The sequence below is a fragment of the Macaca nemestrina genome, chromosome 12, assembly GCF_043159975.1.
Source record: "Macaca nemestrina isolate mMacNem1 chromosome 12, mMacNem.hap1, whole genome shotgun sequence".
Taxonomy (NCBI): domain Eukaryota; kingdom Metazoa; phylum Chordata; class Mammalia; order Primates; family Cercopithecidae; genus Macaca; species Macaca nemestrina.
In genome coordinates, this window is record NC_092136.1 from 125,872,408 (window position 1) to 125,888,443 (window position 16,036).

At 46.9% G+C, this 16,036-nt stretch overlaps 1 protein-coding gene across 1 annotated transcript in view; it reads left to right on the top strand.

Annotated features, from left to right (window-relative positions):
* LOC105476240 (decapping enzyme, scavenger) overlaps positions 1–16,036 on the top strand; it is a 47,948-nt gene that overhangs the window by 1,868 nt on the left and 30,044 nt on the right. Inside the window, 1 exon segment of the mRNA XM_011731970.3 lies at positions 283–457. Within this exon segment, the coding sequence (XP_011730272.1) occupies positions 283–457 (175 nt within the window).

Sequence of the window (16,036 nt, forward strand, 5' to 3'; positions counted from 1 at the left end):
TTGAACCCAGGAGGTGGAGGTTGCAGTGAGCCGAGATTGCGCCATTGCACTCCAGCCTGGGCGACAGAGCAAGACTCCATCTCAAAAAAAAAGACAGATGCCTTCTCTGAGAAAAGAAATGTGAGTGCCATTGGCTAGACTTCCCAGAAGGAAAACTTCAGGGAAGGAAATCCCAAGTACTTTCAAAGTTGATTTCAAAGGCCCTGGGAGCTTCTGTCTCTGCTCTCCACAGTCTCATTGTGGTTCTGCCCTTGAGCCCACTGATGATGCCTCTACCCACAGGTGAATGAGTCCTCTGGGGATGGGGATGGAGAGGATGCCGTTGTGATCTTGGAGAAGACACCATTTCAGGTGGAACAGGTGGCTCAGCTCCTGACAGGCAGCCCTGAGCTCCAGTTGCAGTTCTCCAACGATATCTACAGCACCTATCACTTGTTCCCTCCAAGACAACTGAGTGGTGAGCAAGAGGTGGCCAAGGTGGCTGTATGGAGGGAGAATGGGATGGTGGGAAATTAGGTGGTATAGTGACCAGACTTTCTATTTGCATATTCTAGTACAATAGAGAGATTTCCTCCCTAGTGGACATTTGGCCATCGGTTAAGACATTTTTGGTTGTCAGAATGAGGGGTGGTGGTGGGGTGTTACTTCTGGCATCTAGTGGGTGGAGACCAAGAATGCTGCTAAACACCTTACAATATACAGGACAGGCTCCCACAGCAAAGTAATGTCAATAGTGCTGAAACTCAGAAACCTGGCCGGGCGCGGTGGCCTTTGCCTGTAATCCCAGCACTTTGGGAGGCCAAGGCAGGCAGATCACCTGAGGTCGGGAGTTCAAGACCAGACTCTTGGCCAACATGGTGAAACCTCATCTCTACTAAAAATACAAAATTTAGCCAGGGTGGTGGTGCTCACCTGTAATCCCAGCTACTTGGGAGGCTGAGGTGGGAGACTCGCTTGAACCCAGGAGGCAGAGGTTGCAGTGAGCTGAGATTGCACCACTGCACTCCAGCCTGGGTGACAGAGCAAAACCCTGTCTCAAAAAAAAAAAAAAGAGAGAAACCTTGTTCTAGTGTAGTATGTTTTAGGGAGAGAGTGTGATTTATGGGACAGAATAATAGATTTTTTTTTTTTTTTTTTTAATGGAGTCTTGCTCTGTCGCCTAGGCTGGAGTGCAATGGCGTGATCTCAGCTCACTGCAACCTCCGCCTCACAGGTTCAAGCAATTCTCCTGCCATGGCCTCCCAAGTAGCTGGGATTACAGGCGCCTGCCACCACGCCCGGCTAATTTTTGTGTTTTTAGTAGAGATGGGGGTTTTCATCATGGCCAGTCTGGTCTTGAACTTCTGACCTTGTGATCCACCCGTCTTGGCCTCCCAAAGTGCTGGGATTACAGGTGTGAGCCACCGCGCCCGGCCAGAATAATAGATTAATCTACTAATTGAATGATAAAAATTGTCAACACTTGGCTGGGCGCGGTGGCTCAAGCCTATAATCCCAGCACTTTGGGAGGCCGAGACAGGCCGATCACGAGGTCAGGAGATGGAGACCATCCTGGCTAACACGGTGAAACCCCGTCTCTACTAAAAAATACAAAAAACTAGCCGGGCGAGGTGGCGGGCGCCTGTAGTGCCAGCTACTCGGGAGGCTGAGGCAGGAGAATGGCCTGAACCTGGGAGGCGGAGCTTGCAGTGAGCTGAGATCCGGCCACTGCACTCCAGCCTGGGCTACAGAGTGAGACTCCATCTCAAAAAAAAAAAAAAATTGTCAACACTTAGGAAATCCTTACTATTGTGCCAGTCAGCATTCCAAGTAATCTACATGTATTAACGCAGTTAATCCTCAAAACAGCCCTCTTGTGAGAGGACTTTACAAGTCAGGAAACTGGCTTTTGAAAGTTTAAATAACTTGTCCAAAGTCACACAGCCAGTAGGTGGCAGGAAAGCTAAGGCTTTTCAGTAGACTGGGGTCTTGCTCACCATCCTCATTCTGTGGGCCGGACAGCTTGTCGGGTGCTGCAAAAATCAGTCACTTCCCTGAAGGAACCTACTTTCTGGTGGGAGAGACAACTAGTGTGATCAAGGGGGATGGGAGAGAAGGGCAGGAATTCATGGGTTAAAAGGCAGAGATTTGTTTTTCATTGCAAACATTTCTTAATTTATTAAAAAGAATATTCCATGCCAAAAGCCAGGTGTGACATGGGCATTTTTTCTCAAGATGGTTAGATTTTGTAGGCAGCTTTGTTAGAAACATGAGGGAGACTGGTTGACCTTAAAGATTCCTTCCAACCAGCAAATTCTGGAATCTGTTTTACAGCACATGGTGACTTTGTCATATCCTTCTATCTCTTTGTTTGCCCTCCAGCATTTAATAGCAGTCTGGCTTTACAGATATCCTGCCCCACAGTCTTTTGATAGATATTTTTTTCTGCCCTCCATGAATGGGTGCTATTATTGTCCTTTGGAAATATATGTGAACACTTGATGGTGAGACAAGCAAACCTTTCATGACTTAATGCAAAACAGCCTTGTCTTCCATTGAGCAAAAGCCAGATTAATTGGTACAAGTTGATGGAAATGGACAGCTGTATTTACTTTCTCAGGCATTGACATTTAAGCAAATGTATTCCTCAGCACAGGGCGGCAGAAGCATGACAGAAGGCACTGTGGCCAAACACAACTTGGGGTGGCCTCCACATTACAGGCTCTGAGGCTGTTATTTTACTGCCACACCCTTTTCCTCACCTTCCGAAATCCCTCTACCTACCTTCCCCACCCTTGGCCAAAATTCAGAAGGTTCTGCCCCACAGATGTACCCTGTGGAATTCACAGGCTCTCCTCTTTATTTTCCCAGTTCTTCTGTGGCACTGCACACAAATGGAGGTAGTCCCTGCCCACTCCTTCTGTTTCTATTGTCTTTTCCAAGATAAGCACTGAAAGAGGCAGTGCGTTATTGGCCTACCACAAGTCCTTGTTCCCACTCAGAACCCCAGGTGTCTCCATAACCATTTCCCCAGGGCCACCCCCACCCACCTGGGAGCCTCAGATGTTAGTTCACTTTTTCCTGCCGCCTTTTTTTTTTTTTTTGAGATGGAGTTTCACTCTTGTTGCTCAGGCTGGAGTACAATGGCGCGTTCTCGGCTCACTGCAACCTTCGCCTCCCAGGTTCAAGTGATTCTCCTACCTCAGCCTCCTGAGTAGCTGGAATTTACAGGTGCATGCCACCATGCCCAGCTAATTTTTGTATTTTTAGTAGAGATGGGATTTCACCATGTTGGCCAGGCTGGTCACGAACTCCTGACCTCAGGTGATCCAAAGTGCTGGGATTACAGGTGTGAGCCATTGCCCCTGGCCTTCCTGCCTTCTTGGCATATAAGTCATCCCTCAGTATCCACTGGGGATTGATTCCAGGACCCTCCTCAGATACTAAAATCTTTGGATGCTCAAGTCCCTGATATAAAATGGTGTAGTATTTGCATGTACCCTAAGCACATCCTCCCATATACTTTAAATCATCTCTAGGTTACTTAACTACCTGCTACAATGTAAATGCTATGTAAATAGTTGTTATACCATGTTTTTTAGGTAATAATGACAAGAAAAGTCTGTACATGTTCAGTATAGACGCAATGTCCTTCTTTTTTTAAGTATTTTTAATCTTCATTTGATTGAATCCGCAGATACGGAACCCACAATACAGAGGGCCGACTGTACATGTGGTGCCTTGCACTCCTGCTTTTCCTACCAAAACTGGGAATGGGGATTTGGAAGTCACAGCGGTTTGCTTCAGGGCCCAGTTGCTCCCTTGTTTAGCTGCATGCCTTGTCCCTGGGTGATATTCAAGGTCAGGGTTGGCAAACTTTTTCTGTCAAAAACCAAAGAGTGACTATTTTAGGCCTTGTGAGGCACAAATGGTCTCCCCAACTCCTTCTTCTGCCTTTTCCACCTTCTCCTTCCTTCTTCTTTTTCTCAACCCCTGTGAAAATGAAAATATCACTCTTGGTTTGCCGATTGTACAAATAGAGGCCCAGCTGGCCATCGTTTGTTAACCTCTGTTCCAGATTTTTACCACTCAAAGTGTGGTTTGTGAACCAGCAGTATTGGCACCACCTGGGAGGCTGGTAGAACCAGAATCTCCGCTCTGTTTCAGAGCACAGAATCATTGGAGTCTGCGTTTTAGCACAACTCCCTGGTGAGCCATAAGCACGTAAAACTTTGAGAGGCACTAGTCTTTTAAAAAACACCATCTGTGCGCCTTCGCCGCCCACCTTTATTTCCCCATCCCTGACCTCTCTAAGAACTCCAGGCTCGTATTGAAATAAACCTCTCCTTGACATCTCCATTTGGAGGTCTCATAGTTGCAATTCACGAATCCGATGCACTAATGTACTTAAAAGCACTGAGCACGTATTAAGTAGTAGCTGCCATTATTAGTCTCAGGTGCCAGGCCCTATGCCGCGTACCGTAGCTTCAGAGATGAGTAAGATACCATCCTTGTCCTCACAGTCTTGTTTGGGGTCGGGGTGGAGACACAGTGGTGAAAAGCAGAGAGTTTGGTCACTGCCTGGATATAAGGAGTGAGGTCCTTGAAGGTTGGAGCCATGTCACCCATATTAGGTGCTTTCAATAAGTGAAGAATGAACCCACAGACTGACCTGTGTAGATTTTTTTTCCTGTGGGCTGGGCATTCCACAGCCACAAGGTGGCAGCATTGCCAAAATAGTCCTGTGGCCACTCCAGCTGTCCCCTCTGTGGGAAGGCCAGCTAAGTCAGCGCCTGGGACCTCCCTCTCCAGTCCCAGCCTTGGAGTCAATCAACGCTGCCCACCCCAAGGGCCCTGAATGTGCAGTCCTGCAGCCTCAGCCCTCTGCCCCCCTGCATGGTTGCTCGTTTGAGTTTTTCTGCTGTCTTTGGCTGCTTCTCTAGATCTCCTTTCTAGAATACTGTTTGCCTAGGGGAGCCCCCACCCCTCATTTCTGAGCTGGCCACAGTGGAAATCATGGGCTCAACTGATTTTTTTCTGGTATTTCTCTGGTCACTGGCAGCTTTCTTTTTCTCTTCAAGTCTGGAGGTTTTGCAGTCTCCTCATTCATTTATCCCCTCCACGTTCTCAGCTCCTGTGAGCCACTCATCCTGCCAGCTGCAATGTCTGTTCCAGTGACATAACGGAGAGAGCACAGGCTTTAGGAGTTAGTCATGCTGGGGCACTCATGCTTTCGCATGGTGTGCACTGGGGCAGCAACGTGCTGTTTCTGAGTTTTAGCACGGCGCCAGTGCTGAGAACAAGCCTCATGTCAGACAGACCTGGGTGTGAATCCTGCCTTTGCCATTTGCTAACCATGAGGACCTGGGACATTTCTTTATTCACTTAACACATGTGAAGTGTCTGCTATGTGCCAGCTACTCTAGTAGAAGCGAGGCCTGTGTTGGTGAAGATAAGCAATGTCTCCCTGTCTCTGCAGTTCTAGTGGGGAAGGCAGACAGCAAACCAGGAAGCAGATGTCTGAGTGGCCATGAGCAGGAGAGAGCCTACTCAAACCAGGGCTCTAGGAGGGCTCTCTGCAGTGGAGATGATGCCCAGGCTGAGACCTGAAGGATGGGAAGAAAGCCAGCCGTGCAAAGAGGGGAGAACACTCTGGGCTGAGGAACAGCATGTGTTCTGGGGAAGGAAAGAAGAAAAGAAATGAGGCTGTTATGTCAGGAGTGATGGGGTGGGATGGTGGCAGTGGTGTGTACTACAGATGAAGTTGGGGAAGTAGCTTCAGTTATTTTCTCTGTTCAATTAGATTAGAAACTGAACTTACCTCAGTAGGACAGTTACGAAACAGGTAAGGAAGTTTTCACAACGCTCTTTAGCCACCACCCGCAGGGAGAGATACGTTTCACTTTATGGTCTATTACACATGGACTAACAGACATGAACAGAAGTGAAACTTTATTTGTTTATTTAGTTTGTTCGTTTGTTTTTGAAAGGAGTTTCGCTCTTGTCATCCAGGCTAGAGTGAAATCGTGCAATCTTGGCTCACTGCAACCTCCGCCTCCCGGGTTCGAGTGATTCTCCAGCCTCAGCCTCCTGAGTAGCTGGGATTATAGACACGTGCCACCACGCCCAGCTAATTTTTGTATTTTTAGTGGAGACGGGGTTTTACCATGTTGGCCAGGCTGGTCTCGAACTCCTGACCTCAGGTGATCCGCCTGCCTCGGCCTCCCAAAGTGCTGAGATTTCAGGTGTGAGCCACTGCACCTGGCCAGATGTGAAACTTTAAACAATACTTATCCATCCACTATGACGTACTGTCTAGTATTTTCTATCTAGTTTCAGTCTTACTGGTTTCCTTTTTTATTTTTTAATTTTTACAATTATTCATTTATTTTTGAGGCAGAATCTCTCTCTTGCCCAGGCTGGAGTGCAGTGGTGTGATCTCAGCTCACTGCAACCTCCGCCTCCTGGGTTCAAGCCATTCTCCTGCCTCATCCTCCTGAGTAGCTGGGACTACAGGCACCCGCCACCACGCCCAGCTATTTTTTTTGTTTTTTTTTTTTTTTTTTTTTTTTTTTTTTTTTTTTTTTGAGACAGAGTCTCGCTCTGTCACCCAGGCTGGAGTGCAGTGGCCGGATCTCAGCTCACTGCAAGCTCCGCCCCCCGGGTTCACGCCATTCTCCTGCCTCAGCCTCCCGAGTAGCTGGGACTATAGGCGCCCGCCACCTCGCCCGGCTAGTTTTTTGTATTTTTTAGTAGAGATGGGGTTTCACTGTGTTAGCCAGGATGGTCTCGATCTCCTGACCTCGTGATCCGCCCGTCTCGGCCTCCCAAAGTGCTGGGATTACAGGCGTGAGCCACCGCGCCCGGCCTTTTTTTGTATTTTTAATAGAGACGGGGTTTCACCACATTGGCCAGGCTGGTCTCAAACTCCTGATCTCAGGTGATCCGCCTGCTTTGGCCACTCAGAGTGCTGGGATTACAGGAGTCAGCCACCACACCCAGCTGGTTTCCTTTTTTAAAATGCTGGTCTTAATCCTCTAAATTGACTTCATGGCCACTGTCCTGGATTGGGACCCATTAAGAGAAGGCGTATAGAGCATGTGGCACAGTAGCTGGCATATGGTCTGCATCCAATCAGTGTAATTATGGTGTTGCCTATAATTTTTTTCTAACTGTCCATTTATGTGAGCTTTAAATGGAATAATATATATAAGATGGAAAAGTGACTGGCTCTGCCCATGGGTAGGTTTCCTTTCTTCTTCCTGTTGCTGTGTGGCACATGTCTGGAGCCAGTGGCCTGAAGGCTGGCATCTGAGAGCTTCCTCTGACCCTCTAGGCAGGGCAGGGCCTGCATCTCCTTTCTATCATAGCTGTCACCCTGCCGCCTGTCAATGGAGCTCTTTCATTGCGGTCTGTTCTCTTTTACCTGGGGAGATAGCAGGGAGAGGGGTGTGACTCAGAAATCCCAGCTACCTCTTAAAAGGCCAATTGTTTCCCCTTGTAAACCAGGAGATGGAATCTCAAGTTCAGAAGAGGAGACAGGCATTTGTGAGTGAGGCCAGGGCGGGGAGCAGAGGGATGGGATCCTGGGAATCATGTCTCTGGTTGCAGAGAACTCCCGGTACTGTAGCCACAGGCCAGGGTTTTCCGCCCTGTGCTATTTGCAGAGGCAAAACCCAGACCTCCTGAGGGAGGGGTGAGGACTTGTTTGGAAGGAGCGTTTTAAAAGACAGGCCATTCTCCAAAGAGTTTGCTTGGTAGCATTGTTAATGATACAACAAACTAGAAACAAATAACAGTAGAGTAGGTAGATAAACCGAGGTATAGCCCTACAGTGCCTCTCTACAGTAGCGAAAATGAACTACAGCTGCCTGTATCAATGAAGGATAAATCTCACCATGTAGGGCAAGAAAAGCAAGACACAGAATACACATGGTGTGATTCAAATGGTACGAAGTTGAAAGACAAGCAGAACTGAACAATATACTGCTTAGGGATGCATACACGTGTAATAAGACTATGAGGACAAAAAGGAAACGATTAACCCCCCAGTCAGGGAGGTGATTATCCCTGGTCGGGGTGGGGCAGGACAGACAGAATGTTAAAATTTCTGGTTATATTCTGTTTCTTGGATTGTGTGTTCTGAGCATATGTATTCTTTTTATTTTACTTAGGTCTTTAAGTGGTACATATTTTACATACACACACACCCATGTTTTATATGTGCAATGTATTTCACAGTTGAAAGTTAAGACAAATTGGCAGGTCCTTAGATGGACTAGAAGAATCATCCCATGAATTTCAAGGGCTCCATCCTCATTCTGAAGTATGGTTTTCAGTCACAGTTCTGAAAGTGAAAGTATTTGGTTTCAGCCTCCTACTTCTAGGTTTTGGGCATTTGTGGACTTTCATTTCTGCATGCTTCCCCTTCTCTGGGGTGTGGGGATGACTGGGCCAGCCCCTTTTCTCCCCAGTGATTGTTGTTCTCTTCTTTGTGTCCATATGTCCTCAATGTTTAGCTCCCACTTATAAATAAGAACACACAGGCGGGGCGCGGTGGCTCAAGCCTGTAATCCCAGTACTTTGGGAGGCCGAGACGGGTGGATCACAAGGTCAGGAGATTGAGACCATCCTGGCTAACCTGGTGAAACCCCGTCTCTACTAAAAAATACCAAAAAACTAGCCGGGCGAGGTGGCGGGCGCCTGTAATCCCAGCTACTTGGGAGGCTGGGGCAGGAGAATGGCATAAACCCGGGAGGCGGAACTTGCAGTGAGCTGAGATCCGGCCACTGTACTTCAGCCTGGGAGACAGAGTGAGACTCCGTCTCAAAAAAAAAAAAAAAAAGAACACACATATTTGGTTTTCTGTTCCTGCCTTAGTTGGCTTAGGATAATGGCCTCCAGCTCCATCCATGTTGCAGCAAACGACATAATCTCACTTTCCTATGGCTGTATAGTATTCCATGGTGTATATGTACCACATTTCTTTATCCAGTCTAGATGTTGGTGTGTATGCATGCAGTGAAAAGGGAACACTTCTACACTGTTGGTGAGAATGGAAACTAGTACAACCATTACGGGAAACAGTGTGGAGATTCCTTAAAGAACTAAAAGTAGATCTACTGTTTGATCCAGCAGTCCCACTACTAGGTATCTACCCAGAGGAACAGAAGTCATTATATGAAAAAGACAATTTGCACTTGCGTGTGTATAGCAGCACAACTTGCAACTGCAAAAATATGGAACCAACCCAAATGTCCATCAATCAACAAGTAGATAAAGAAAATGTGGTGTATATAATACCATGGAATACTACTCAGCCATAAAAAGGAATGAAATAATGGCATTTGCAGCAATCTGGATGGAATTGGAGAATATTATTCTAAGTGAAATAACTCAGGAATGGAAAACCAAACATTGTATGTTCTCATTCATATGCGAGAGCTAAACTATCAGGATGAAAGGCGTAAGAATGATACATGGGACTTAAGGGAAAGGGTGGGGAGTGGTGAGGGATAAAAGACTACACAGTAGGTACAATGTACACTGCTCAGGTGATGCGTGCATCAGAATCTCAGAAATCACCACTAAAAAATTTATTTGTGTAAGTTCCTACCTGTTCCCAAAAAACCTATTGAAGTAAAAAAATAAGAAATTTTAAAAAATTGCTCTACTGTAAAGACACATGCACATATATGTTCATTGTAGAACTATTCATGATAGCAAAGACATGGAATCAACCTAAATGCCCACTTGACAGTGGAGGGTTGGAGGATGGGAGGATCAAAAAACTCACTATCAGGTGTTATGCTTATTACCTGGGTGATGAAATAGTTTCTATGCCAAACCCCTGCGAGACAGTTTACCTGTAAACAAAGCTTTACATGTACCCTTTAACCTAAAATAAAAGTTAAAAAATAAAAAGAATATTTCTGAGCCGGGTGCAGTAGCTCATGCCTGTAATTCCAGCAATTTGGGAGGCCAAGGCAGGCGGATCACTTGAGGTCAGGAGTTCGAGACCAGCCTGGCCAACATGGTGAAACCCTTTATCTACTAAAAATACAAAAATTAGCTGGATGTGGTGGCACGTGCCTGTAGTTCCAACTACCCAGGAGGCTGAAGTTGGAGGATTGCTTGAGCTCAGGAGGTCAAGGCTGCAGTGAACCATGATTCTGCCACTACACTCCAACCTGGGTACAGAGCAAGACCCTGTCTCTTAAAAAAAAGAGAAAAGAAAACCAGTAAAACCAGTTAGCAGTGTTTACATGATTGAGGCCATATTAATATGCCTGCTCAACCACAGTGCTAAGGTTTTAGTTTTTTCTCCACCTGCCCAGTGTATAATCCCCATGCCACTCAAAGGACAGTGCTTTTTTTTCCTTCGAGACAGTCTCACTCTGTTGTCCAGACTGGAGTACAGTGGTACATCTTGGCTCACTGCAACCTCCACCTCCTGGGTTCAAGCGATTCTCCTGCCTCAGCCTCCTGGGTAGCTGGGATTACAGGCGCCCGCCACCACACCAGGCCAATTTTTGTATTTTTAGTAGAGACAGGGTTTCATCATGTTGGCCAGGTTGGTCTTGAACTCCTGTCCTCAAGTGATCCGCCCACCTTGGCCTCTCAAAGTGCTGGGATTACAGATATGAGTCACCACGCCTGGTTGGAGAGTGCTTTTGATGTCCAGGTTGAGTGGATTCTCTTTTCTTGCATTCTAACAGTCCTTCAAATCATGCTACTTTTTAGTTTGTTTCATGTTTGAACCACTGTTTTATTAGCTTTTACTTTTTCATGGAGTTTTTAGTTGCCTCTTTTTTCATTGTGGTTAAAAGAATAATGCACCTTTACTTTGCTCTTGAAATTATCCAGTTTGATAATCCATTACATCAAGCTTGTCCAGCCCGCAGCCCAGGACAGCTTTGAATGCGGCCTGACACAAATTTATAAACTTTCTTAAAACATCAGATTTTTTTCATGGTTTCTTTTTTTTTAAGTTCATCAGTTATTGTTAGTGTTAGTATATTTCAGGTAAAGCCCAAGACAGTTCTTCCAATGTGGCCCAGGGAAGCGAGAAGATTGGACACCCCTGCATTACATCATATCTCCTTCCTTGCTGGCAACATTGTTTCCAGAAAGCTCTTTCCTGCTTCTCCAATCTGAACAGGTGATTCTTTAAGCAAGTTGTTCAGGTATCAATCTGAGACTTCCTTTTGCAACTTTTTGGGTTAGATGTTTTCTGGATTCTACATCTTTTTCTTTCTTGTTTTACTCTCTTGATTAGCTAAAGTACATTCTTTTTTTTTTTTTTTTTTCTTGTTTGTTTTGAGACAGAGTCTCACTCTGTTGCTCAGGCTGGAGTGCTACGGCCTGATTTCAGCTCACTGCAACCTCCACCTCCCAGGTTCAAGCCATTCTCCTGCCTCAGCTTCCGAGTAGCTGGGATTACAGATGCCTGCCATTACGCCCAGCTAATTTTTTGTTTTTTTAATAGAGGCGGGGTTTCACCTTGTTGGCCAGGCTGGTCTTGAACTCCTGACCTCAGGTCGCCCGTCCGCCTCAGCCTCCCAAAGTGCCAGGATTACAGGTGTGACCCACTGTGCCTGGCCTCTTTCTTGTAATCTGGTAGATTGTCTGCATTTTGTCTTCTAGACCTTTTAGTGAAGGTGTTAATTTGACAGTCATATTTCAAATTCTCCTCTCTCTGGTTCTCTGATTATTTCATTCTCATAGCATTTTGCTCCTTTTTTTTTTTTTATAGAGGCCAAATTTTGTTGAATTTCTCTGGCACACTAATTAGAATTATTTTTAAAATTATCTCCTGACCCTCAAATTATTTTATTTCCTCTGGGATCTGGTTGTTTATCTTGGTCATCCTTATTCAGGCTGCTAGTTTCTTTCAATGGCTGGTGATTCACAGGAGCTCACTCCTATTTTACAATGAAGCACAGTATGGCATGTCCAGGGACAAACATTGAGACTTGGTACCCGTGCCCCTTTCAGAGTGAACTAAAGACATGCCTTCAGGCAGGAAGTCGAGAGAGGCCATATTTTGGAGTGTTCAGCCTACAGCTCTTATTGTGGTCTGGTCCACTCAGCCCCAGCGTTGTTTCTTTCTGTGTGTGGGGAAGTGGGGGGCTTGCAACTCTAAGGCCAAGTCTGTCATTTCATAGCTCCCTGATGCACTGCATATCAGCTCTTGCTCTTCCTATTCACGTGGAGCTTTGCAGAGTGCCATTAGCCCCACAGCCATCCTGAAGTAGCATTTCCCACTCTCTATCCATTGTAACCGAGGGCTCTTCTGCCACCCCAGGGCTGCGTTTGGAGTTACCAAATTTGCTTGTGGGCCAGGAGACCCTGGGGTTTTGCCATCAGGTCCTGTTGCCTCCCTCCCCCCTCTGCTTTCTGGACTTCAGAGGACTAGCAAGATGGGGAGGGAAGGAGCTGAGGGTTTGTACAAGAAGCCTGTCAGATCCAGGGTCTTGCTAAAGTCAGCGTCTGCCTCTCCCCTGTCTCTAATAGCAGTTCTGTGCTTTCCTAGAGACAGGTAATTAGTGGTTAGAGGCTTGCTGTGGAGTGGTTGAAGTTTCCAGTAGGATCCTGACCACACCCTTCAGCCGTGTTTATCCTTGACGTGGAGGTCTCTTTGGGCTTCACTTGAGCACTTCCAGTATCTCTGTAGTGTAGGACAGAGAACACCCTGCCTTGCTTGGCCTGGGGCCAGAGGATGACTTAAGATCCATGGCAGCCAGCCTTCCCTCCACCCTCTGGCCTGGTCTCCCCGTTACCATGCAGCCAGGGCTGAGGAGAGTGTCACCCAGCCAGGGGACATCCCACAGAGGAGGAAAGAGAAAACAGATCCAGGAGAGCCTCCCACCAGCCTCGTTCTTTCAGGCCTTCTCTGGCATGCCTCGCGAAGCCTGGTTATCTGACCCATCACCGGCTGGCTCTGCCTGGCTCTCGTGGAGAGGACATGGCGGGTGGGCTTCAACTCAGATCATGCATTGCTGTTGCTGCTTCTCAGTGCTGCTGGGCCTGCACATCTGGGTTAAATAAGTTAAACTGGCTCCTCCGAGTGAAGGGGAAGCAAAAGCCACAGACCGAGCCATAGAGATGAGCTCATCCTGTAGAAGCCATCAGCAACGGCTGGAAAGCAGTCTTGTTTGAACATGTGTATGGGAAGGAGAGCAGACTGTCTGTGGTTTGTGTTTTCATGTTTCATGTGCAGCAGCATTTTCCTGGGGATTTGGCTAAGCTAGCTTTGGCAGGGAGCAGAGAGGCAGCTGCTCTTAACTTTCCTCTAGATAGCTCTGCCTCCCACCTCTGAGAGCAGTTGGGCTTTTGTGTCTAGATGGGGGACAAAGGGTGGCTTTATTTATTGGAGAAGGGCTTGCAGCAGATCCTCAGGGTCTTGATGGACAAGTCAGAGCTGTGTTAGTCCGGGGCACATCAGCCTGCTCATCTGAGCTGCAGAGAGAAGGAACATATGCCTAGAGGGGGTGCTTTTCAGCTGGAGACATCACTATCATCATTCTGGCCGCTAGAACATCCTGTAGATGAAGAGCTGCTACCCTGAACTTCACCAGGCCCCTCTTCTGGGACTTCCCCCCTTATGCCTCCCACCGCATAATCTAACACTGCCGTACTTGGTGGGGGTGATGGTAGGGTACAGGATGGTACCACAAATGTAGGCCAAAACAGCTATTGCTTCTAGTTGTGAGCCAGTCTGGAAGAAGGTCCTCTTCTGTCCCTTTGAGCTCCCCCCAGAACCTGCTCTCCCGCGGCATTTGGCCACAGTATCCCATGGTGCGGCTGTCCTCACACGGCTCTCCAGAGCTCAGGGGAGTGGACTGTCCTTCCCTGAGCTTCTCAGGAAGCATCGTGGAGAACACAAGCAGAGCATGAGCAGCGCCATCTCTGCATGCTCTGACCGCACCCCTCTGTCTGTACCTCACTTGCTCTGGCACCTCATTTTGCCTTCTGGTTTCGCTGACAGCTGTTTATGTGTCTCTAGGAAGAATTGGAACTAGTCATGCTTCTCCTATCTGATAGGGCTGCTTGTGGAAAACATGACCCCAGCACAGGTATCCTAGGAACGGCCCAAAAGAGGATGGGCCTTTGGGATATGGGAGTACTGCATAGAGGAACCAGACTGCTTGGGTTCAGATCTCAGCTCTGCCACTATTAATAGCTGTGTGTCCTTGGGCAAATTACGTAACATCTCTGGGGCTCAGTTATAAGGGGTAGCTTCCTTTTAACATATTTTTTACACAAGTGATACGTAAATATATATAACTCTATCACCCAGGATTGATTGCTCTTAACATCTCAGAGTATGTCCTTTCAGATTTTTTTTTTTTTTTGAGATGGAATCTTGCTGTGTCACCCAGGCTGGAGTGCAGTGAGGCAGTCTTGACTCACTACAATCTCTGCCTCCTGGGTTCAAACGACTCTCCTACCTTTGCCTCCCAAATAGCTGAGACTACAGGCACCCCCACAATGCCCAGCTAATTTTTGTATTTTTAGTAGAGACAGGGTTTTACCATGTTGGCCAGGCTGGTCTCTAACTGCTGACCTCTAGTGATCCGCCCACCTTGGCTTCCCAAAGTGCTGGGATTACAGGTGTGAGCCACCACACCCAGCCTGTCCTTTCAGACTTTTCTGTGTGTGCATATGGTATGCAGTTGCATGTGTACACACTTTTTTTTTGAGACGGAGTCTTGCTCTGTTGTCCAGGCAGGAGTGCATTTGTGCGATCTCTGCTCACTGCAAGCTCCGCCTCCTGGTTCACACCATTCTCCTGCCCCAGCCTCCCGAGTAGCTGGGACTACAGGTGCCCGCCACCGTGCCCGGCTAATTTTTTGTATTTTTAGTAGAGACGGGGTTTCACTGTGTTCTCCAGTATGGTCTCGATCTCCCGACCTCGTGATCCGCCCACCTTAGCCTCCCAAAGCATGAGCCACCGCGCCCGGCCATTCCTGCCATTCTTTTTTTTTTTTTTTTTTTTCAGCCGAAGTCTCACTCTCACCCAGGCTGGAGTACAGTGGCACAATCTCAGCTCATTGCAACCTCTGCCTCCAAGGTTCAAGTGATTCTCTTGCCTCAGCCTCCTGAGTAGCTGGGACTACATGCGTGTGCCACCACGCCCAGCTAATTTTTTGTATTTTTAGTAGTGACGGGGTTTCACCATGTTGGCCAGTCTATCCTAAAATTCTTTAGCAAAGAGAAAAAAACAATTTTTGAGACAGGCCTTACTTTGTTGCCAGGTTGGAGTCCAGTGGTACAGTCATAGCTCATGGCAGCCTCAAACTCCCGAGTTCAAGTGATTCTCCCACTTCAGTCTCCCGAGTAGTGGCGACCAGAGGCAGGTACCAGCACACATGGCTAATGTATTATTTTTTGTAGAGATGGGGTCTTGCCATGGTCTCGAACTCCTGGGCTCAAGAGATTTCCCCCCTGTTTCAGCCTCCCAGAGTGTTGAGCCACCACACCCAGCCACCGAATTCCTATGTGTGACAGTAGAATAAATATATTTTCAGATGTTTCAAGTCTCAAAATATATCTCGCTTGCACCATGTCTCTGGACCCAACTTGAGTTTGTGATTCACAGTTTACAAATTTGATGATTCTGTACTGTTACCAATAGTTACAAGAGACCTTTTTAATCCTCTTATCTGGGAAACAATTTTCAAAATACAATTATTGTTTTACCTTGAGCAGTAGAAAGTTCAGCTTTAGAAACATTGTGTTTATTTTCATTGTAATGTTATATATGCAAGCCGATGCATGTATTTTTCAAAGCAGGTATACGTTAATGATTAAAAAAAAAAATACACGTGATGCAAAAAGTTCTTTGACCAAGTAAGGCATTCAAACAATGCTAAATGTATTAAAGTTGCATTTCTTTCTTTTCTTTTGTTTTTGAGACAGGGTCTTGCTCAGTCACCCAGGCTGGAGTGCACTGGCACGATCACAGCTCATTGCAGCCTTGACCTCCCAGGCTCAAGCGATCCTCCCACCACCTCAGCCTCCAGAGTCACTGGGACTACAGGCATGGCCTATC